Raw genomic sequence first — 21,427 nt, forward strand, 5'->3', positions numbered from 1 at the left:
CCCTCCAGGGCTTATTGGTGTATCTATACAGTGGACTGTTACTCGACCACAAAACGTAATGAAGTCCTGATACATTCTACAGCATGGATCAACTTTGAAAAACGAAGTGGAAGAAAACAAACACAAGGGCCATGCATGGCCAGTTCTCAGCACTGTGCAGAAAGGAGGAAGTCGCCGAGTGGTTGCCAGGACCTGGAGGACTGCGGATGGCAGAATGGCTGCTCATGGACAGGGGGTTTGCAGTTGGAAAGTCCACCAGCCAGAATTCCATGCACTCTCTTCTTTCAGAGACACACCTCTGAGAAGTCTAATGGATTAGTCCTGCTTCATCTGGTCCCTTTTCCCCAGCAAGCGTCTGAGACCTTGAGCAAAAAGGGGTCAGGAGTTTTCCTGGGTTGGAATGGGGACATGATTTTAGAGCACAGAGTACTTGGGGATGGAGGTGGTGAGTGGTAGGGGAGCAGGGGTGGGTGATCTGTGGCAGATGGGTTTAGGGAAGTCTGAGAAGATGGGGTGGGGACTAGGAAGGCGCCAGCCGGTGGAGGAGAGCAGGCAGAAGCAGGGGAAGGAGGAGGGAGAGAGAGAGGTAGGGACGGTGGCTTATTTTAAAATTAGCTCTGCGCCAAGGAAGGAGTAAAAACATTATACTCAACCTCCTTTACAACGTGTGGATAGGAGCAGTGGAATAGGTCCTCTCTGCTAGTCACCTTAGTGCATTATCTCACGTGATCCTAGGACAGCCCTGCAGAGTAGTCGCCCTTGTGCAGCTCACAGGGCACAGGCAGGATGGGCAGCTTGCTAAAGGGGGCGAAGCTAGTAAGTGCCAAGGTTCCAGCTGGCATAGAGCCAGTTCTCTTAAGCAGTGCACCACTCTGCCTTATGGACTTGCCTGCTTCTAGAAGTCAGACAAGATCTCTCTTTAGGGTAGAAGTAAGCAGCAGTGTATTCAGTGAACTGTCTGGGCATACCTAGGACTCAGACTACTTCTGGTAGAAGAGATGTTTTATAGGAAACGCTGTCTGTCCTCTCTGGGGACTCCCCTCATGCTCAGCACAGGAGCCCTGGTGTCATAGCTTCATGTTGCTGCTAACTGCAAGGTCAGCTGCTCCACGGGAGAAAAACTGGGCTTCTCCTCCCATAAAGAGTTAGAGTCTTGGAAACTCACAGGGGCAATTCTACCCTGACCTATAAGATCGCTATGAGTTAGAATTCCCATCTGGCCTCGGGGTGGCTTCTTTCTAGGGCTCCTCCCAGGGAGCCTGGTCCCTCTGCCCTCCAGTTTATCTCCTGACGATCCCGTGCTCTCCCGGGGACACAGGGTGAGAGCCAGGTGGAGGGAGACCTGTGAGAGAGCAAAGTGCTTCATAGGCCAGGCTACCCCAGATTCATAAAGCCCTGCTAGGGGGCAAGTAGGCAGTCTTCTTCCACCAGCTGGTTCCCAACCCTCTGTGCCAAGGGGCTCCAGGAAAGTAGGTACTTAAAAAAAAAGCCTGTACACAGTCAAATAAAATTGATCCATTACAAAGGCTTTAAAAAGGACAAAAGGCTCCGCGCCCCACATTTCTGTTCCCCAAAGGTAGCCCTGATCAGTTTCTTATCTGAGCGTGCCCTCTCAGGAATTCTTATGTGTGGGCACATGGAGAAGGCTTTATGTATATGCACACATATGTGTACTTATGCACACATACCAAAGTCAAAATCAGTGCATCGAATCCATTCTGACTCATAGCAACCAACAGGGCAGAGCGACATGGTGAGTTTCCAAGACTGCAAATCATTACAGGAGTAGAAAGTATCACCCCTCTCCCATAGAGCAGCTGGTGGTTTTGAACTGCTGACCTTGTGGTTAGCAGCCCAACTCGTAACCCACTGTGCCACCAGGGCTCCTTATGCATACGTATGCCTGTGTGTGTGTGTGTGTGTGTGTGTGTGTGTGTGTGTGTATACACACATGCATGTGCACATCCACAATCCTTTTAAAACAAATGGAATCAGACTACAATTGTTTAGCAACTTACACTTTAAACATGACATATCTTCATACTTTCCCACTTTGACATATAAAGATAAATTCCATTCTGTGTTCCTGGGTGGCACAGGTGACTAAGTGCTCAGCTTCAAACCCAAGGTTAGTTGGGGTGGGGGGTGGATAGGGGCCTGATACCATTGATGATTGTATAGCCCCACCCCATGGGAATGAACAGCAGACTGGATGGGAAAGGAAGGGATTTGTGGGAATGAGTAAGATAAGGAAATAAAAATATTATTAAGAAGAAGAAAGTAAATTCCAATAAGGGAGATGCAATAAAAATAATAAAATTTAAACATTTTTCTGCAGCCATCCACTGATGGTTGCAGAGACATGTTTTTTTAAAAAAAACATGTTTTTATTAAAAAATTGTTGGTTTGAGTCTACCCAAAAGTGCCTTGAGGAGAAGGACTTGGCTACTTATTAAAAAAAAAAAAAAGCCAAATACACCAGCCATTGAAAGTCTCATGGAAAGCCCACAGTCCTACTCTGACCATGGGTCACCAGGCGTCAGATCCCAGATGGACATTGGTGTAGTCCATTATAGGTAGTCCCTGATTTATGATGGGGTTCCTTTCTGATGATGTGATTATAAGTAATCGAATACCTCATTTTGTTTTTCAGTTTTCATCATCATTGCCTTTTAGTATCAATATTTTTATGAATCTGAGCCCCATTCATCTTTGGAGGTTGGAAACATTACATGTAAACTTAAAAGATATATCTAGACATGTGAATACATAAAAGTTGTGAAGTAAAATAATAAAACCTAAAAATGGCTACAAGTGCAGTTTGTTATAACATAAATACATCCTAAGTCGGGGATTACCCATGCTCAAATGGACCCTAACTTATCTTACTCATCTTCAGTTGGCAGACATAAGAGATTTCCAGTTTCCAGCAATATCAAAACCATTGCTGCAAAACATGCTTGAATATGTACCTTTGCATAGTTATGCATGTTTAAGCTGAAAGACCCCCAGCAGCTGAACTGAAGAGTCCAACGGTGTAGACATTGACAGCTATCAGATATTGCCAAGATAGTGAAAAAAAAAATACTTGTAGCAATTTATGCCCTGCGCCCATTCCCTCCTTCAGATTTGGCTTTTATCATTTACAGTCCTTGCATCACACCGGCTGGTGTGCCTCTTCCATGAGGACCTGGTTGATGCCTCACTGAGGTGGCTGCGTGTTTTAAGACAAGTCTTTGAAGACCTCAGATGCTGTTCTTCTGATAGCCAGACAAACAGTGGAAGCCCAGAATCCATTTGGAGGTTTCCCTCATGAATCACGCCTGCGATGGACCCCTGGGACTGTAGTCCAGGGGTGCCAACAGCCTTGCTTTCCGACAGCACGTGAAGATGGTTGTGGCAGATGTGTTTCGGTTAGAATGTAGTGCCTTATCATTCGGTCTCGTTTTGGCCCATTTGGAAATTGTTTCAGCTTTTAATAGTTTCTGCTTTTCGATTGCAGTTTTCCTACTTTTTTTTGGTCTAGTCATTGTAGTGTGTTCCACTTGTATTCTGAATGATTTTCTGTAGATGGCATCCAGGATCGGTTAATCTGTCGAGACAGCGACTAGATTAATAGCTGCCTGGGAACCTGGCAGGGAGGACGGGGAAATGAGCTCACAAGAAGAAAACGTTCTGAAATCGACTGGGGTGACGATTGCGCAGCTCAGTAAGATCCAACGATTCAGTTGAATAATATTTCAACTATATGTCAACCAAACTATGGAAAGCAAACAAACAAACTTGTACAAAGCTTGCCGCCGCCCCGCCCCAGGGTATGAGGCACTCATACCCTAACCATCGCCAGCTCTGCCCTGCTAGTCCTGGAAAAGTGTCCTCTGGTCTCATGGCATGTCTTCACAAGTCACGGTCAGCTTCCCCCTCTGTGCTTAGCAGCCATTTGTTTTTTCTGAATTTGCCCATTTTTCTAATCGGCTGTTCATGTTGCTCATATTGATTTGAATGAGTTGTTTAATTGGGCAAGTAGCTCAGAGTTACTTTTAACATGAAGGGAAACAAGAAGGGCTGGTGTGGGAGCGAGCACCCACTAAATGGTTGGTGCAGCGCTGGGCATTTTACTTAGCGCACCGCCTCTCAGCCTGCCGAGTTCACCGCCTCTCAGCCTGCCGGCTGCTGCAGGGAAGCTTTCCTCACTCTAGCCCGGAGAACTGGGGCATAGCTGTTAGGTGGGCCGCCAGGCGCAGCCCCTGTGCTTTCCGTCCCTCCACTAGACCAGCCTCAGCAGGCTTGCCCTGCAAGGGGCTGTGGGTGGTTTGTTTCACAGCAAATTCACGAAGATTGGGGGGGGAGCCCCACACTGACTCAGCCTCCACAGTGCTCACCAGGGAGTTCGCCCTGATACAGAGAGGATCTGTTTCCAGCAGTGAGCTCTGTACACAAAAGAGTCTTTGCTCTGCCCCAGCTGCGGGGGGAAATGGCCCATTTGCAACGCCTGTGGGGGCCAGCTGTGGAGGGAAGCCAGTGCCAGTGGGCGGCCCTGGAGGGAAGGTCAAGGGACAGAGGCATGTCTTCCTCCCAGAGGTCCTGATCTGTCTGTGTATTCTCTCCTCAGATGCTGATAGGACTTGCTGGCTACCTGAGTGGATATGACGGTACCTTTTTGTTCCAGAAGCCCGGGGACAAGTATGAGCATCACAGCTACATGGGCATGAGAGGAGTAAGGCTTCCTGACTCGATCTAGACCGGGCCCACCCGGGCCACCTCAGTCAGCAGTGGCACAAGGGGAAGCAAGCCCAGGCTTGGCAGCAGCTGTAGAGAGGGGCTTTGGGGTTGGCTGGGGAGTGGGGGGGGCGTGATTGGACTGACACCCTGTGGTGTGGTGACTCAGAGCTGGGGTGGGGAAGAGAAAGGAAGCCACAGAAGAGGCAGAGATTTTCTAGACAGGCGTAAGCACCTGCTGGCTGTCACCTGTTACCTTGCAGACCTCAGGTTGGCAAGCAGCCGGACCCAGGCAGCCAGATGTCTTCCTTCACCTTGACATTGGCCTCACCTTGCTGGCAAATGAGGTGTTCCTACCTCCCCAGTGCTCCTTAGCTGCTGCAGTATTTATTGCCCATCTCCCAGGACCCTCATCTTTCCCCCATGAAGGTCCTGCTGTGTTCCCCATCGAGTTTCAGGTACACACAGAGGTGTACTGGCCAACAGAAGGGAGGCTGTGTGTCTCCTGCCCTCTGCACCCTGGCTCCCAGCACGAGCCTTGATGGAACATGGCAGGGCCTGAACACCCTGCTCTCTGAACATCCTGCTCTATAGTTCATGAAGCCTGCAGAAACTGACCTTGCACCCCGACGCTCAGAGCACTTCGCATTCGGGAGGCCCCTGCCCTCAAGCACCTCCTGGCCCTTAGATAAATGGCTGTGTGTTTGTTGGAGCGAATTACTGGATGACGTACACGGTCATAGCATGCATATTGAATCAGTATCCCCTGCCATCAAGTTCTCAGTGTTAAGTGAGTCTCTGTCCTCCTAATGACAGTCCAGGGCCACATGGTCTATAATTGAATATACACCAGACTCACTGTGGACTCACTATGGAAATTGAGAAGGTCACATAAAGCAACCTCAGTCCCTTTCCCACTGGCAACTGGAAGGGGAGAATTAATTACCCATGCCCCCTTGCTTCTCGGCTCACTTTTTTATGGCCTGTCTGCCTTTGATGGGCAGCATGGGGAAGGGAGAGTCGTGAGTAGTTGCTGGTGAGTGGATTCTGACTCGGGCAGCCTGTGGCGCAGAGTAGAACTGCCCCTGGGGGTTGGCAAGGCTGTGCCAGCAGGAGCAGATTGCCAGCCTGCACGTCTGCTGCAGACCAGCACCTTCCAGAGGGGAGAGGGCTGGGGAGGAAAACCAGCACCACCCAGCAAACCACCTTCAAAGTCTTTTCACCCAAATAAGCAGACTCCCTCTGCCTAAAGCTGGGCTTTGCGGGGCCATCGAAGCAAGGAGTCCGGAAAGAAATGGCAGGAATGGCACTGGGATTCTCTAAAATCCTGGAACCCTTCCCAAGAGGGCTTTCTCCACATGGTGCCCCCACAGCTTCACACAGACGCTGTTTTAGCTAGTCCTCTCGTGTTTCCTGAGTTTTCCACACTGTCCCGTGGAGAGGCTGAGATAAAGAGATGTCTTTCCTCAAAGTCCTAGCTGGCAGGGAGAGGGCAAGCCAGCACTGGAGTCCCCGCTCAAAACCACTGTGCCTCCTGTCTCTGCCTTCCTGGCATCTTTCTTTCATGTGGGCAGTGCACGCTGAGCTGTGCTGACTTCATGCGAGGGCATAGGATGGTGCCCAGCAGCCGCAGGGCTGCTCAGTTGGTCCCTCCTCTGGTTGCCACCTCTTCTTACGCGACGAGGTTTGAGGTCATTGTGGGTAGTCCAGCTTGTTGAGCCACACAGAGACACAGACATTAGTACAGCTACTCTTTGACTGCTTCTCTCTTCCTTCTCCAGTTCTGTGCTTTCCTGGGTTCCTGGCTGGTGCCCTTTGCCTACCTCACGGTGCTGGAGCTGTCCAAGTCTCTCCCGGCAGCTCTGCTTACCGCAGCCCTCCTCACCTTTGGTAAGTTGTTGGATGCCAGGTTTCTTGGGGAACTGACTGCCACCCTTCCTTAACATCGCTGGAGAGCATTGTGTTTCAGGGTCATATCTATGGGTTCACTAACGTGAGAGTTGTGTGAAATGTATACAGATCTCATACACTGCTAATACCTAATATTTAAAATGCTTGTATGTAGTGAGCCTTTATATTGATGGATTTGGCATGGCCATCTCTAAGTTATCCACATTTAAATCTAGAATGTGTGTAGTAAGATTGTGTGTGTGTGTGTGTGTGTGTGAGAGAGAGAGAGAGAGAGAGAGAGAGAAAGATGGCGTTTTAGGATTCTATTTCTGCCATTCGTAGGTGAATATCAAATTTAGTTTTCATTTCCTAATTTCATTTCAATTGAAGGCCAAGCTAGGTGCCCTCAGAGTAGCTGGATGGCAGGAGAAGCAAATGACAACGTAACTATTTGCTGTGGATAACCCTCCTGGATGAATAAGAGCTGACCGTGGAAGTTGGTCCTGCTGGTGGCCTTAATCCTCTGAGAGTGAATTCATGCCCTCGTGGAAGGTGCCATGGCAACCTCCAGCGAGGGGCTGGCGGCCCTTGTTCTCATAGGTGGTCCATTGAACCCCGGGCCTCTGTGTAGGACTCGTGCCGGCTTCCTCTACGCGTCTTTCATTTTCCTCTTCAGTCATTCATTTAGTCTATTTGTCTAACACCTCTTCTGGGCCACGCTCCTCTCCTGAGGTCACCATGACGGCGGAGGCCGTCTGCCGTCATGGGCGCTTCCCGTGGAGGAGCCCATGAATAAGAAGACGAGTAAATCTGGAGGGTAACGTCTCTGGCACTGACAGCCGTGTAGAAGATGAAGCAGGCTGAGCGCTGAGTCAGGAGACGGCACGCTCTCCCAGGGAGGGGTCAGGAAGACGTCCCTGCGGAGGACCAGCAGGTGCCCTGGCCCTGATTCGAGGCAGCACTCTTAGACTCGAGGCACAGCCGGGTCATTGTGGCTAGAGAGGGCAGTGGGAGAGGAGGCTGCGTGGCGGGCAGAGGGCAGACTGCGCAGGCCTTGGCGCCCTCCACAAGGAGTTTGTCACACTGCGAGGTGGGGTTTTAGCAGAGACAACATGAAGTTGATATTTAAAACATGAGCAAACAAAAACAAACCAGTACTACCCTGGCAGCTGTTTGGTGAATCAACCATCACCAGAGGTGTTGTGTCAGATGGTCAGACTCTTCACCGTCGCTTGTTTGTAGCTGCCTTGGCAGGGCGGCAGCGCTCCCTCTGGATCAGGAAAGGGGTGAGGAAGAGCCGTGGGCTCAGAACTGGGTCGTGAGTAGAGCTTGATGGGACACTGCTTCTCATCACTGGGCTGCAACCTTCTGATGACTCTGTGATGGCACCGTGCCCACCAGCCTGACCTGTCCAAACATCTGTGTGCAAAAGGGATGTTTTCTCTGCTGTGGGGGGCTTTGCTTCTCCATGGGCCCCACCCCGACTTTTTTTTGACCAGTGAAATGATGTTTTGCAGACACGGGATGCCTCACTCTGTCTCAGTACATCCTCCTGGACCCCATCCTGTTGTTCTTTATCATGGCAGCCGTGTTGAGCATGGTCAAGTACCACGCCTGCGCAGACAGGTCAGAGCCACTGTCTTTGGGAGGGGAGGGCCAGAGGCCGGGGCAGCTCCAGAATTAGTGGGAGGACCTGGGGTGGGGGTGGAGGTGGGTACTGGATGTCAAGAGGACTTGTGTCTTGAAGTTTAGGAAAATATATGAGTATTTTTTTAATTAATTAAATTTACATTAACTATTTTAGATCAGGGGTCTTCAAACTAAGGCCCGTGGGCCACATGCAAACCTGCAGAGGACATTTATCCTGCCCGCCGGGTGTTTTTGCCCATTTTGTTTTTTTACTTCAAAATAAGATATGTGCAGTGTGCATAGGAATTTGTTGATAGTTTTTTTTTTTTAACTATAGTCTGGCCCTCCAATGGTCTGAACGTGAACTGGCCCCCTGTTTAAAAAGTTTGAGGACTCCTGTTTTAGATAATAAAAATCAGAATGTTTTTGCTTTGCATGAGACTGAGAAACTCAGTTGTTCTTTTCCCCCAAGATGACTTTGATTACATAGCAAATGAATAGCTGTCACAGAGGGATCCCCTTTAGTACTTTGGGTTAGCGTTTCCTGAGAATGCCCTCTCCCTCACCCAGCCACCCCTGTGTCCCCGAACAGCTTTACCCCTCACCATCTTCATTTGGGATGATGCTGCCTGGGGACAGCGTCTCCCACTCAGCCCCCAGCTAATGGTGGAAGTAACGTCTATGGAGGTGGGCTTGAATGGTCTACACAGTTCCAAGGCTCCCTCCAGCTCCTGAGCACTTCTAGTGCAGATCTCGATGGGGAGTCTTTTCCATGTCCTTCTTCCACCTTAGAGAGTAGAAAAAGAACAGCCGTCTCCTGGGCTTTTCCGGAAGGCGGTTTGACCTCACTTCTGGCCACACTCATGGAGTTATATTATTCTTTTCAAGCCTGATGCAGTGGTCCCGCCCACGCTGACTCGATCGTCTTCTGTGTCTCCCATGTTCCCCACTCCCAGCCCTTTCTTGACTGTGTACTATGTGCCAGGCCCTGTGCTGGGACTTGGAGGCACACAGGTCCAGAGGTCTGGGGCGTTAGTTAAGAAACATTTATTCCTGGAAGAAGAGGCAGCCAGTGCTCAGAAACCTGCAGTGCAGGGTGCTAGGTATCACCCACTCTGCCTCGCAGTCTCCGTAGGACACAGTAGAACTGCCTTGTGGGGCCCCTGAGGCGGTAACTAGAAGCAGACTGCCGTACCTCTCTCTTGTAGAGAGGCTGGTAGGTTTGAACTGCCAACCATTCGGTTATCAGGGCAATGCTTAACCACTCTGCTACTAGGGGCCCTTGTGCTGGGTTCTACTAGGATAGAACCAGAGGAGCCCTGGGGGCGTAGTGGTCACACAGGGGGCTGCTAACCGAAAGGCCAGCAGTTTGACCGCCAGCCATTCTGAGGGAGAGAGACAGGGCTTTTTACTCCAATAAAGAGTTCAGAGTCTCTGCAGTTCTACCCTGTCCTAGAGGGTTGCTATGAGTCGGAAGCAACCTGATGGCAGTGAGTAGTACAGAAAGATGGTGAGGAGCACTAACTTGGCATCAGATGGCCAGGTTTAAACCGTGCTCCCCCGAGCCCTTTTGCCCCTTGCCTTTCCCACACAAGAGGCCTGGCCCCACGAGGCTGTAGGGAAGATACAAAGGCAAAGCTGTGTCAAGTACTCCGATGGCATCTGGCATGTAGTCAGCACCCATCACTGGTCTTTTCCAAGCTCTGCGCCCAGGAGAAGGCTTCCAGAATGGATTTCCTTCCACTCCCGCCTGCTTGGCCGCCACTACTTAGAGAGGGACCTCTTGCTTACTTTTAATCTGACAGGCGACCAGGAGAGCTGGTGGACCTTCTCCCCAGAAAATAATGCCCTCCTCACCCTCACACAAAGGTTTGCAGGCCCTTTGGGGCTTTCCAGGTGTGGTCTCCTTGCCATAGCCCCAAGGTGAGGGACCTCTGCTGTGGAGGACCGAGCGTGGTGTCTCTGAGCCAAGATCCTCTGCCCTGCTCCAGGCTGCTCTTGCCTTGTGGGGGCCGGCTGCCTAACTGAACCGCGTCTTGTTGGCTTGCAGGCCCTTCTCCACCCGCTGGTGGTGCTGGCTCACCCTGACTGGCATTAGTCTCGCTGGGGCGCTGGGAGTCAAGTTCGTTGGCCTCTTTGTAATCCTGCAAGTGGGGTTGAACACCATTTCAGACCTTTGGTGCCTGTTTGGAGACCTCAATCTTTCACTGGTGAGAACCCGGGTGTTTTGAGGAGAGTCCCTGCCCCCAAACTGCTCAGCAGGGGCAGTGATCTCTCTTAGCCTCTCCTGCAGGAGGCCCGGGGCCAGATCCAGCTGCCCCCACTGGCCGCATGGCAGCAGGGAGTGGCATAAAGGGAGAGAGAGGAAGGGATAACATCTTTAGAATTTGGCATTTGTTTCTGAGATGTTTTTAAAAGACTCTACAAACCACCCAGCCAGGGGATTCTGTCCAGCTGAGCCCAGGCCAGGTGTGTGGCAGGCACGAAGCAACCCACGGGACTATCGGTGAAACGGCCGAAGTGGCTTTCTGCACTCACCTTTACCTTCTCCCTATCAGGAGGCCAGGCAGGCCGCGAGGGTTGAATCAGCAGGGGTTGGTTCACTGCTAGGACTGTGCAGAATGCTGCCCCTGCAGCCTGTCATTTCTTCCTGGCAGTCCTGGGGGGATAGGTCGGTAGGACCCACTGTTTGCAAATGAGGAAGCAGACCGTGAGAGACACTGCACAGGTGGTAAGGGGCAGAGCTGGGGCGCAAACCTAGGTTAGGCCATACTCTGCCTCAGCATTCAACTCCCATCAAGTTTCTCTCTCCATTCAGAAAACCGAGAGACCACCCCCTAAGTGTGAGGTGCACGAACAGGGCATGGTTCCTGACCCCTAGAGGCCCCGGGGAGAGACACCAGCATCTGGGACTTTGCTGCCCAGCTGCTGAGTCTGGTTGAGCATTCAGGACAGGCACCGCTCCCCACCCTGCACAACCCAGAAAGGCTCTGGGAGGAAGCCTAGGCCTGGGGTGAAAATCTGGAGCAGTTAGACTTGTGATGGGTGGGGCTGGGCCTGAGCAGGAGGCATCCAGGAAAGCAGACCATTGAGACGACTGGTGAGTGCAGATGTGGAGACACAGCCGGTCTCTGCGGTGTCGCAGTGGCAGGTTGGGACCCTGGGTGAGGGCTGGGCAGTCAGCAGAGGGCTAGCTTCTGTTTAACCCCTTGCAAGGCTTGTGTGTGTGTGGGGGGGCATGCCCTCTTCCCTGTGGGTCATTCTTTGTTTAGTTTTTGTCTTTCAGATGTTTACTTAAAAACTTACTGCTGCTCAGCTGAGGGCCGAGGACTAGCGAAGCCCCATCTGGGCACCACTCATACCAGCCTCTGTTCGCAGGTAACTCTGGCAAAACACCTGATTGCTCGCATCGTGTGCCTCATTGCGCTGCCCCTGGCTCTCTACACGGCCACCTTTGCGGTCCACTTCATGGTGCTGACTCAGAGGTACAGCTAGAGCCTCGCTGGCCCTTCCCTGAGTGCTAAGCTTGTGCGTGTCTGACTGCGATTCCCTGGATCTCTGGTTGGGGTGGTGGGAGAGAGTTCCCAAGGGTTTGCCTGCTTCTTGCCTCCTGCTCTGCTTTCTGTTCTCTGAATACTCCGGACTCAGACAGGGCAGCACCCCCACCTGGCTTCCCTATGCCCCTGACCAGAATGCCTTGTTAACAGGATGGGCACCCATAAGGGTGCTGGTCCCACTGAGAGCAACAGCATCAGCTCCCATTCAGGGGTGTCTGCTTGGTGTCGGGAACCACGTTCAGCATGCTGGATCCCTTCTCGAAGCCAGTCAGAATCCCTGAGAGTGCTTTTGAGTTTCTTTTCTCCTCGATTTATAAGGCACAGAGACTGTAAAGAATGTGAGCTGTCTTGCTTGGGGTCATATAGCAAGTGAGTTGTCGAGGTGGGGTCTGGGTCACCTGTCGCCCGTGTCTGTCCCTCTGTGCCACACCAGCACCTCCTGTGTGCTTCCTTCCCCTGAACCGAGCAGGGCTGCCCCCGCAGCCCCAGGCGGGCTGCCCTCTCTGCTCCAGTAACGTGCTCTCTTCTGCTGCTGTTCTCTCCCCAGCGGGCCCGGCGACGGCTTCTTCAGCTCTGCCTTCCAGGCCCGGCTCTCAGGGAACAACCTCCACAATGCCTCCGTCCCTGAGCGTGAGTCTCCCCAGGCCTCCGGGAAGGTGGTAGAGCACAGAAGGGTTTCGGGAGTTGAAATGGAAGAGCTGCGTCTGCAGGCTGTAGATGGCAGTGTGAGAGAGAGCAGCTAGATCTGATAAGGGTCCTCGGAAAGAGTGAGTCCAGACAGAGGAACCCGTCTGACGTCTGCAGCAAGCTCCGTGTGCTTGAAGAATGCCATCAGTGTGTGCCTGGAAGCCAGCCCTGAGGGGAGACCAGCCAGAGAGAAGTGGGGCCAGCAAAGAGAGCAAGGATGCTTGTGGGACAGGGGTAGAGCCCCCAGGGCAGGCTGTGACTGTGTCTCAGACAGTAACTGAGGGGGTGCTAGCCAGCTGGGAGGCTGCAGGACCCAGATGCCCTTCAGCGTGGAGAGTCCTCGTAGAGATCTACACGTACCTCGGTTAGGTGTACAGAGCTGCATGGAGATGGGGGTGCGCAGTGCTGGGGTGACAGAGGCTCCAGAGAGCGTCCTGCTGCGGGGGCCGGGGTCAGAGGCCATGGAATGGAGTGAGCTGCCGTGGAGGTGGCCCCAGAGCATTGCAGAGGTTTCCACAGATGGAGGAGAGAGGGAGACAGCCAGGACGGCACCCTCAAAGCCCAGGATGGATAAAACTCACATGCCACATGCAGGAAATTCCCCATTTTATGGGAAGTGAGGTTGAAGAGATAGTTTGTGCTGATAGATGAGGCCTTGTCATGTGTGGATGAGGATCAGGAGGTGGAGACCCGGGGCAGCCCCTGAGCAGGGAGGAGGTCGGGAGCACTGTGCTGTAGAGAGATGTCGCCAGCGGCTCTGGAGAGGTTGGGATTGGAGGCAGGGCGTCCTCTGGGCCGCCTCTGTAGGAACCTGAGCTTGGTATGGTGGCAGCAGCGCCAGGGGTAAGGCAAACATCACTTGTAAAGGAAACGTCATAGACAGAAAGATGTCAGCGAGGATTGGAGCCTCGGTGACTGTTCCTTGAGGCAAGGGCTGCCTCGTACCCATTTTCTCTCTAGTGCCCTGCATGGGTCAGGACACGGTGTCCCCCAAGACTGGACAGAATGAGAAAGCCAGAGGGCAGGAAAAAAAGCTGATATGGTAGGGTTGATACTGAGATTCACATCAGAGAGTTTGACTTTGAGGTGCTTGGCTTTAGTCCATGTAAGTTGGAGCCATTGGGCTTGGCGCTGATGCCCCAAAGAGCACTGGACCAGGTGAAGGGATGAGACCAGGTAGTGGCTGAGGTCCACTCACTGGGGAACACATGGAAAAGAGGAGCGAGGGAAGGGAGCTGCTGGGGAGCGAGTGGTGCCGGACCAGACAAGGAGGGAGGGGCCGCCTCCAGAAGCAAAGCTGGTCAGCAGTTGTCAGGGCTGCAGAGGTTGGCCTGCATGTGACCTTAGGAAAAATGAACTCTGGGGTTTAGAAAGACCCTCTCAAACCAAAACCAGACTCACTGCCATCGCGTCCATTCTGACTCAGTGACCCCCCAGGACAGGGTGGGACTGTACCTCTGAGGGAGTAGAAAACCTCATCCTCCTCCCAAGGAGTGACTGGGGTTTTTGAACAGCTGACCTTGCGGTTAGCAGCTCAGCATATAACCCATCACCACCAGGCTGCTAGCAGATCCTTGTTCCTTAAAGGTCCAGCTCAGCTATGATCTCTCCCCAAGTTGCCTGCCTCTGCCTCCCTGGGATGGGGCTTACCTGAGCCTGATCTGTGTGGCCATCAAGTCACTCCTGGCTGCCCCTCTGCAGGAGCGCTCCCACGTGGCCAATGCGTGTAGCCTTGGGCCAAACGACTCCTCCAGGATGTCCCCATGGGGCCCTGCAATCACTAGGTTTGGGCTAGGGGTGGGATGAGTGAGCATGGTGGGGGCTGTCACGGCAGAGTGGTGGGGCCGCCAGATTTCCGGGATGAGGAGGAGGGAAAGGGACCTGAAGGAGGAGGTGCTCCTGGCCAGCGGCAGCTCTTGTCTGTCTGTCCGTTCAGTTTAGAGGTGGGGAAATTACTTCTCTGTTGATACAAGCTTGAAGGGCAGAAGCGTCTGGTAGAAGTCTGTCATAACACTGGATCCTCAGAACGCTCCAGAGGAGACACAGAGCAATGCTGCTTCTTAATCCACAGACCTTCCCTGGAGGACAGACTGCTCCTCAGCCGAAGAGCACTCTTAATTCTGTGTCTCTTGCTGCCCTCGGGAGAGAGGGGCGGGCAAGGAGTTCCCTCCTGAGCGGCCTCTCCCTGAGTCTAGTCTGCAAGCAGCTTGGCATCAGAGGCTTTAGGCAGTCCTGGGCCGGGTGACGAGCCTGCCAAAGAGGTAGCGCATCTGGAGACTTCCTAGAACCCGCAGTCACTGTTATCAGCTCATCTTGCACTGCCTGCCTCCCCTTAGACCTGGCCTATGGCTCCGTGATCACGGTGAAGAACCTCCGGATGGCCAGCGGCTATCTCCACTCCCACAGGCACCTCTACCCCGAGGGCATTGGCGCCCGCCAGCAGCAGGTCAGTGAGCCCTTTGGGCCCCGTGTACCAGCCATGCTTGCCTCTGTGTCCAGACTGGCCGGGCCATTCTCTTCCTTGTCTGGAACGCCTCTCTCCCCAGCTCCCCTCCCCTCTTCCCTCTGGCCGACTGGAGCTTGTCCAGGTTCAGCTCACCTCCCACCCTGTGGCACCATGCGGGGCCCAAGGCCGCTCTGATGAGAGGCTGTGTCAGCACCCTCTCCCACCCCATCACGTGCCTCTTGTCTCAGCTCCTTGATTGAGGCCGAGTGCCTCCCAGTGGCACACACTAACAACGCCCCAAGGTGATCCGGAACACACACCCGGGGACCAGATGAGCGTGTCCCAAATCCTGGTTCGACGACAGGCTGACTTTGGGCTAGTCCCGCAGCCTTTCTGTGCTTCCGGTCCCGAGTCGTTACGCGGGAGAAAGCCATCCCTCCCTTCACCGTGGGCTGAGAGGCAGGCCGTGCTCATGTGAGGGCCGCTGCACGGGCTGTCCGAAGGAAGGAGCACACTTGCAGCGTGGTCCTGCGCGCTCGGTGCGGCTGTGGTGGGAGGGGCCGAGAGGGGGAAACAGGATGGCGGAGAGTTGGTAGCCAGACTGGCGGGGCCGTAAGGTTATCATAAACTTGACTCTGGTAGACATCAGGGCACTGGTGCTAATGAATAAGTGATGACAAGATGTGACTGTAGGAAGATCACTCCAGCCTGGGGCTGGGCACATTGAAAGGAGGGGTGAACTGGAGGCGAGGGGCCAGTGAGAGACTGATGCAGCAATCAGGTGAAAGACGGTGGGAACAGCTGGCATGTCAGGACCAACTAACCGAGGCCAGCCGGGGCCCCCATCCTGCTGCTGGGGGTCACCGAGGAGGGGAGAGGGAAGGGCCTTCCCTGTGTGTCTTAGGTCTGGGGCATATCTGAGCAGTGAGAGCGTGTGACCCACGGGGGTTAGTGACGCACTGGGCTGGGTGTCCTCTCCCAGAAAGCGTGCTGAGTGGAGCTGGCGGAAGGGGCAGGGAAGGAAGAGGTCAGAGGACCGGAGAGGAGATGGCTGGCGTGACAAACGGGCAGAGGAGACCGGTATTGAAAAGGAGGTCTTTGCCTGGCATGATAGGAGGCTCTCCTCTGACTGGGCAGTGTCGGGGCAGTGGGCCAGCAGAAGGCTCAGGTACAGTGGCTCAGGGGTGGAGGCAGCCCTGGGGAAGCTGTGCCTCGGAGGAGCTCAGAACTGAAGCGTCTCCTGCAAAATGATCAGTTTCTAAAACAGGTTGCCTCTTAAAGGGACTTTTTCTTTATTTACTTTTTCAGTTACTAGAGAGTTTAATCTAGACAGTGTAGGGTGGAAGGGTACGGGAATGCTGTACTTTCTGCATAAGTTTTCTATAAACCTTAAACTGTTGTAAGAAATACAGTCTTTTTATTATTTTATTTTCAGTCTATTTTATAAAGACAGCCCCCAAGACAGCGGGCTTGAGTATCAGTGTCTCCCCTTGGTTCTCCACTCATCTCTTAGACTAGAGGTTCACTGCTAGGGCTGAACTTTTGAATCTGCTACAGCACTTTTGTGATTCGAATGCCTGAACTTCACCACAGCGAGCCTGACTCAGTCTCTGCCTGGGGCCCGTGCAGTGCTGAGATTTTGTTTTGGTCTTAGGCTCTCCAGGGGGTTCTAGTCTGCAACCAAGAGGGAAACCACGGCTTGCATGCACTGTGGTCCTCAGGAGGCTCTCTCTTCCTGTTTCACACTCTGTTGTACAATTCGCCAGCGATGGTTGACACCATGACTGGTGACTGACTGCGACAGTAGGCTCTGACCTAGTACTGATGGTGAGGCTGGCACCGGGTGGGGCGGTGTTTCACTCTGTTGTGCGCGGTGTCCTTGTGAGTTAGAACTGACTTGACAGCACCTCACACGTTTTTTTTAAGAGGGGCCGATGCCTTTCAGCTCATGTGAAGACTTGAAGCCACGATTGTAGGATAGGGAGAGCAGCTGAGTGTCTGGTTTTCTCGTGGACCGGATCACTTAGCCCGTCTCAGCTTGTCCTCCTCTGTGAGGTTGGGGGTTACGAATGCCTCTCCTGGCCTCTCACGGCCTGCAGTTGACTGTCAGGTCAGCATCTTGAAGTTCTTACAGCAGCGCTCACATTCGTTGCCACCCATTGGATCCCAGCCCATGGACTAGAACTGACTGCCTACGGGTTTCCGGGGTCCTCTTCACGGAAGCAGGCTGGCCAGGTTCAATGGCTGATTTTGGGAGCCAAGCCCTCAGCCCCCGCAACACGGGGTTCCCTTTCTGAAGGCATGACAGGTCCTCAGTAAGTTCAGGAGTATAAAAAGCCAAGAGACCTGATGCCAACAGATTCCCCTCCCCCTGTGTGCCGTGACCGAGGGATGGCACGGACACGCCAACGCACGCTGCTGCAGACACCATTGTCCGTGCCAGAGAGGGGTATAGGTTAGACCCACAATACGAAATGCTTTAAATATGTTTTTTGGGGGTAGGTGTGTTAGACCAGGTTGACTAGAGAAGCATCGTCTATATATGTGTGAGAGAGAGCTTTAGATCGAGAGGTAGTTGAAGCTTGTCCTGTGGTCCCGCGGACGTGTGTGTTGCTTCCACAGTGTTTGAACGGAACAAATCCGGGGACTCCCTTCCTCCAATCTTCCGCCACTCTCCAGTTTCCTTTCCGACGTCACCTTTGGGACCATCTTCCTGGCCACCCCCTCTTACTGGGACAGCGAACACTTTCATTTGGTGTGTGGTGACCTCCAAACTGACCGATCATGAGCTCTCAGCTCCGTCAGAATTATTCTGCCGAAGCTGTGGCTGGTGTCCACCATCTGGTCAACCTGCACCTGCGGGCCTGTTACACCTACCTTTCTCTGGGCTTCTTTGTGACCATGACAATGTGGCCTTGGAAGGCAGGGGACACTTCTTCCACGAGCTGGCAAAGGAGAATCGCGAGGGGCCAAGCGTCTCTGGAAGCTGCAGAACCAGCGCGGACAGGCCCTCTCCCCGGATGTGCAGATGAGTCCCAAGATGAGGGAACAGAACCCTGGACGCCATGGAGGCTGCCCTGGCCCTGGAGAAGACCCTCAACCGGGCCCTTCTGGACCTGCATGCCGGGGGCCCATTCACACAGACCCCATCTCTGTGATTTTCAGGGGAACTGCTTCCTGGACAAGGAGGTGCAAGTCCTCAAGAAAATGGGTGACCACCCAACCCTCCTCCACAGGCTGGCCAGCCCGCAGGCCGGGGGGGCCAGTAACTTCCAGAGGCTCAGCCTCAAACATGACTAGGAACCTGCTGAGCCACCTGCGAGGGGCCTCTGCCTCACCACCCCCCCGCCCACCTTAGCCCGTAGCCCCTCTTCCCGAACTTGACCTGCCAGCCGCAGCGTCACCACCCTGGAGCCCCTCCCCAAAGCCATGGACCAAATGGAAACAATAAAGCTTCCTTTTGCAGTAAAAAAAAAAAAAGTAGTTACATATAAGGAAACAACCCAATCCAGATAAAGTCTCTAAGTCCTATACTGGTCCATAAATCCCTCTTCAGACTCACACAGCCACGTGCAGTGATGCTGAATGCAGGAAGACCATAGGCTGGAGGGTGCCAAGTATTGTGGGTCCAATGTCGGTAGAAGCATCACAGGCCTGGCGCTGGTCTCTGAGTGGCTCATCAGCAGGAGGGTGAAGCAGAGAGAGGGGGAGGTTCCCGGGATGCTCCTTATGAGAAGGCCACACCCACAAAGAGGGACCATCAAGCTGTGACCTGACTGACAGGCTAAACTCCGCCCCTATACTTTTATATCTTCAAGTTGACACGAAATTATGTAACTACCACAGTAGGCATTTAAATAATGTGTTTTTTGTAAAAAAAATCCACAAAGAATGTGAACACCTCAGAAACTTAACCTCTACCTGCGCATCCAAGTTAGATGGTGTCTCTCTTGGTTTTACCCTGGAGCGTGGACTAGGTTCTCTGAGGTCTCTGAGACTTGGTAGCTTCTCACACTACAGGTCGTCCCCGACAGGACATGCTCCAGGTCCCACGGATCACACTTAGGACCATCTGCTTTGAGTGGCTTCGGTAGAGCTTATTGTTAGTCATATGTGTGTGCATGTATTAAAATGTCTGCAATGTTTTCAACCCCTGAGGATAAACATGGGATTTATAAGTTATTGTGGTACAATAGCTGTAACCCAAAGTGGCCATTTTTGCCATTGTCAGTGCATGGTTGAGTGACACACATCATCGCCATTATGCATTTCCAAAGGTTTGCTATCACCCCCAACAGAAACTCAGAAGCCCCTTCAGTCCGAGACTGAAAGGTACCCTGCGAGCCTATTAGGAAGGAAGGCCAGGTGTGGAAGGAGGAGAGGCCCTCACACTCAGTATTGCCTCTGAGCCCTCTGAGAAGGGTGGGCCCTCCAGGCCGCTTGCTGGGACTCCTGTTGGTGCTGCGCAGAGCGTCACGGGATTCTCCTCTCCCCACCCCTCCCCCTAGGTCACCACCTATCTGCACAAGGACTACAACAACCTGTGGATCGTCAAGAAGCACAACACAAACTCAGGTAACGTGGCGGAGCTGCTGCGCGGCCTGCCCCCACTCAGCCCTCCCTGGCTTTCCTCCTGCCTCCCAGAGGACGGTGCTGTTTGCGAGACGAGCTCCTCCTTCCTCCATGCCTCCGCGCTCAGCTGCCCTTCCAGCAGCCATCTGCCGAGCTCCTGCTCGGAGGCAGGCCTGTGCTAGGCATAGAGGGTGCGCAGTGAGCAGAGGTCAGCTCTCATCTCAGTCATTTGGAAGCCAGGCGGCGGGGCAGGCTCAGGCTTCCTTCGGTCTGGTGAGTGGCCCTCCCTGGGGAGGACATGGCACCTCTCATTTCTAACGTGCAGATCCCAGCATGCAGCGCACCTCAAGTTATCTTATTTTTTATTTTATTTATAAATTACATTTGAGAACATCGACTTTGTACTCAAGTTATCTTGATGATGTAGAGTACCCTCTACTGACTGTTGCTGAATTGGCACAGTTGTTTGGCGATCTGAGGACATGCCAGTTTCTGGTGCTTGGGACCAGCCTACGGAGGTGTTCCTCCCCAGGCTGCGCCTCCTGCGGCTATGGCAGAGGGAGACTGCATCTCTTGCTCGCTGTCCCAAGCCTCTGCTGCTTGTCCTCTGCCGTAGGCACTCTGGTTGAGCCTGCCCTGGCCGGCTGACTGCAACTAAACCCAGCTGTTTGGTCCCTTCCCTAGCTCCCCTGCCTGCTGTGGCTCCTAGACTAGAGACACGGCAGCTGCCACCTCTGGATTTGCTCGGCGGGTAGCTCTACTGCGAACCGGGCGAAGGTTGACAGAGCTGATCTTAGTTTCACAGTCAGCAGTTCACACACATTCTCTCTGAACTCGCCCGTCGCAGTTTCCTCCACCACCACCACATCTCCCGCTTCCTCCCTGGGCTTCCACTTCTTCCCCTCAGCCTCGGACATCTCCGTGCTGCCTCCTGATCTTAAATGACAACCACTATCTTCCCCTCTTGCTCCATGGTGACAGAAAGTGTGGCACCGTTAGGCAGATGGACTTGTGTATCTTTCTGATGTCACTCTAGATGGCATTTTATGGTCTGTCACCACAAGGGGCACCTGGGGAGACACAACCTCACTTCTAGTCTGTTGTGTGAATGCAGATAGCTACAAGAATGTGAGTCTCTGTGTGTCTGTTGGCTAGCAGATTCTTCCTCCCCACAAGCAAGCAAACAAAACCCATATGAAATAAACTTCTCTCCTCCAGTGCTACTTAAGGTTTTCAGGAGGCCTTCTGCAGCAGCATAGGAGCAGGCAGCTCGGCAGTTGAGGGTTTGGATTCCCCGGAGAGCCAGGGATGTGCACTGACTGACTGGCAGGTTGGTCTCTCAGAGGGTTGGCGGCTCACTGTGCAGGACAGCTGTATGCAAGGGCCCATCTGTGTTGCTGTGAGTCCTGCCACCCTGGAGCCTGGCCTGCCTGGGGACCCCACCCAGCTTCCAAAGGTGCATTCCTGGGGCCTGAGGTCTCAGGGTGGAGCCTCCCAGGGTATAAGGGTGGGGAAGGGCCTGTGTGTGTCAGTGTGTGTGTGAGTGTACACACCAGACAGTAAATGTACAGGAAGTCTCGTGTGCAAGCAGGTACTTCAATAGATGCACAGGGTTGTGTACACAAGTGTTATCTATGGGGGTAGGCCTGGGAAATGCCCAAGAGCTATGTGTGTGTGAGACACATTGAGGTGGTTGGTGAGTGTGCAGATCCAAGGTGTGCACTGGGCAGGCCTGTGACTACTGGCACGTGGCATACCCCACAACTGCAGGGGGTGGTGTAGCAACGAGCCAGGGCCCAGCGAGCTGGTTGTAGACAAGAGTCTGAGTCCACGGGGGTGGTGTACACAGGGGCAGGCTTTGGTGGGGGGAGGGGGGAGCTCGGCTCAGCAGTGCCCATCCTTGTGGCCAAATCGCTGAAGTCACTTC

General features: G+C 53.3%; 1 protein-coding gene across 2 annotated transcripts in view; it reads left to right on the forward strand.

Annotated features, from left to right (window-relative positions):
- Positions 1-21,427, forward strand: part of POMT2 (protein O-mannosyltransferase 2) — a 42,284-nt gene that overhangs the window by 7,804 nt on the left and 13,053 nt on the right. For both annotated transcript variants that reach the window (XR_012779666.1, XM_075530621.1), the window contains exons 3-10: positions 4,613-4,717; positions 6,501-6,609; positions 8,127-8,235; positions 10,289-10,448; positions 11,617-11,723; positions 12,343-12,425; positions 14,819-14,928; positions 19,437-19,503. Coding sequence is in view for 1 of the 2 variants with exons in the window: in XM_075530621.1 (XP_075386736.1) it covers positions 4,613-4,717; positions 6,501-6,609; positions 8,127-8,235; positions 10,289-10,448; positions 11,617-11,723; positions 12,343-12,425; positions 14,819-14,928; positions 19,437-19,503 (850 nt within the window). In the remaining variant the exon portion in view is untranslated. The remainder of the gene's footprint in view (positions 1-4,612; positions 4,718-6,500; positions 6,610-8,126; positions 8,236-10,288; positions 10,449-11,616; positions 11,724-12,342; positions 12,426-14,818; positions 14,929-19,436; positions 19,504-21,427) is intronic.

The sequence above is a fragment of the Tenrec ecaudatus genome, chromosome 14, assembly GCF_050624435.1.
Source record: "Tenrec ecaudatus isolate mTenEca1 chromosome 14, mTenEca1.hap1, whole genome shotgun sequence".
NCBI lineage: Eukaryota > Metazoa > Chordata > Mammalia > Afrosoricida > Tenrecidae > Tenrec > Tenrec ecaudatus.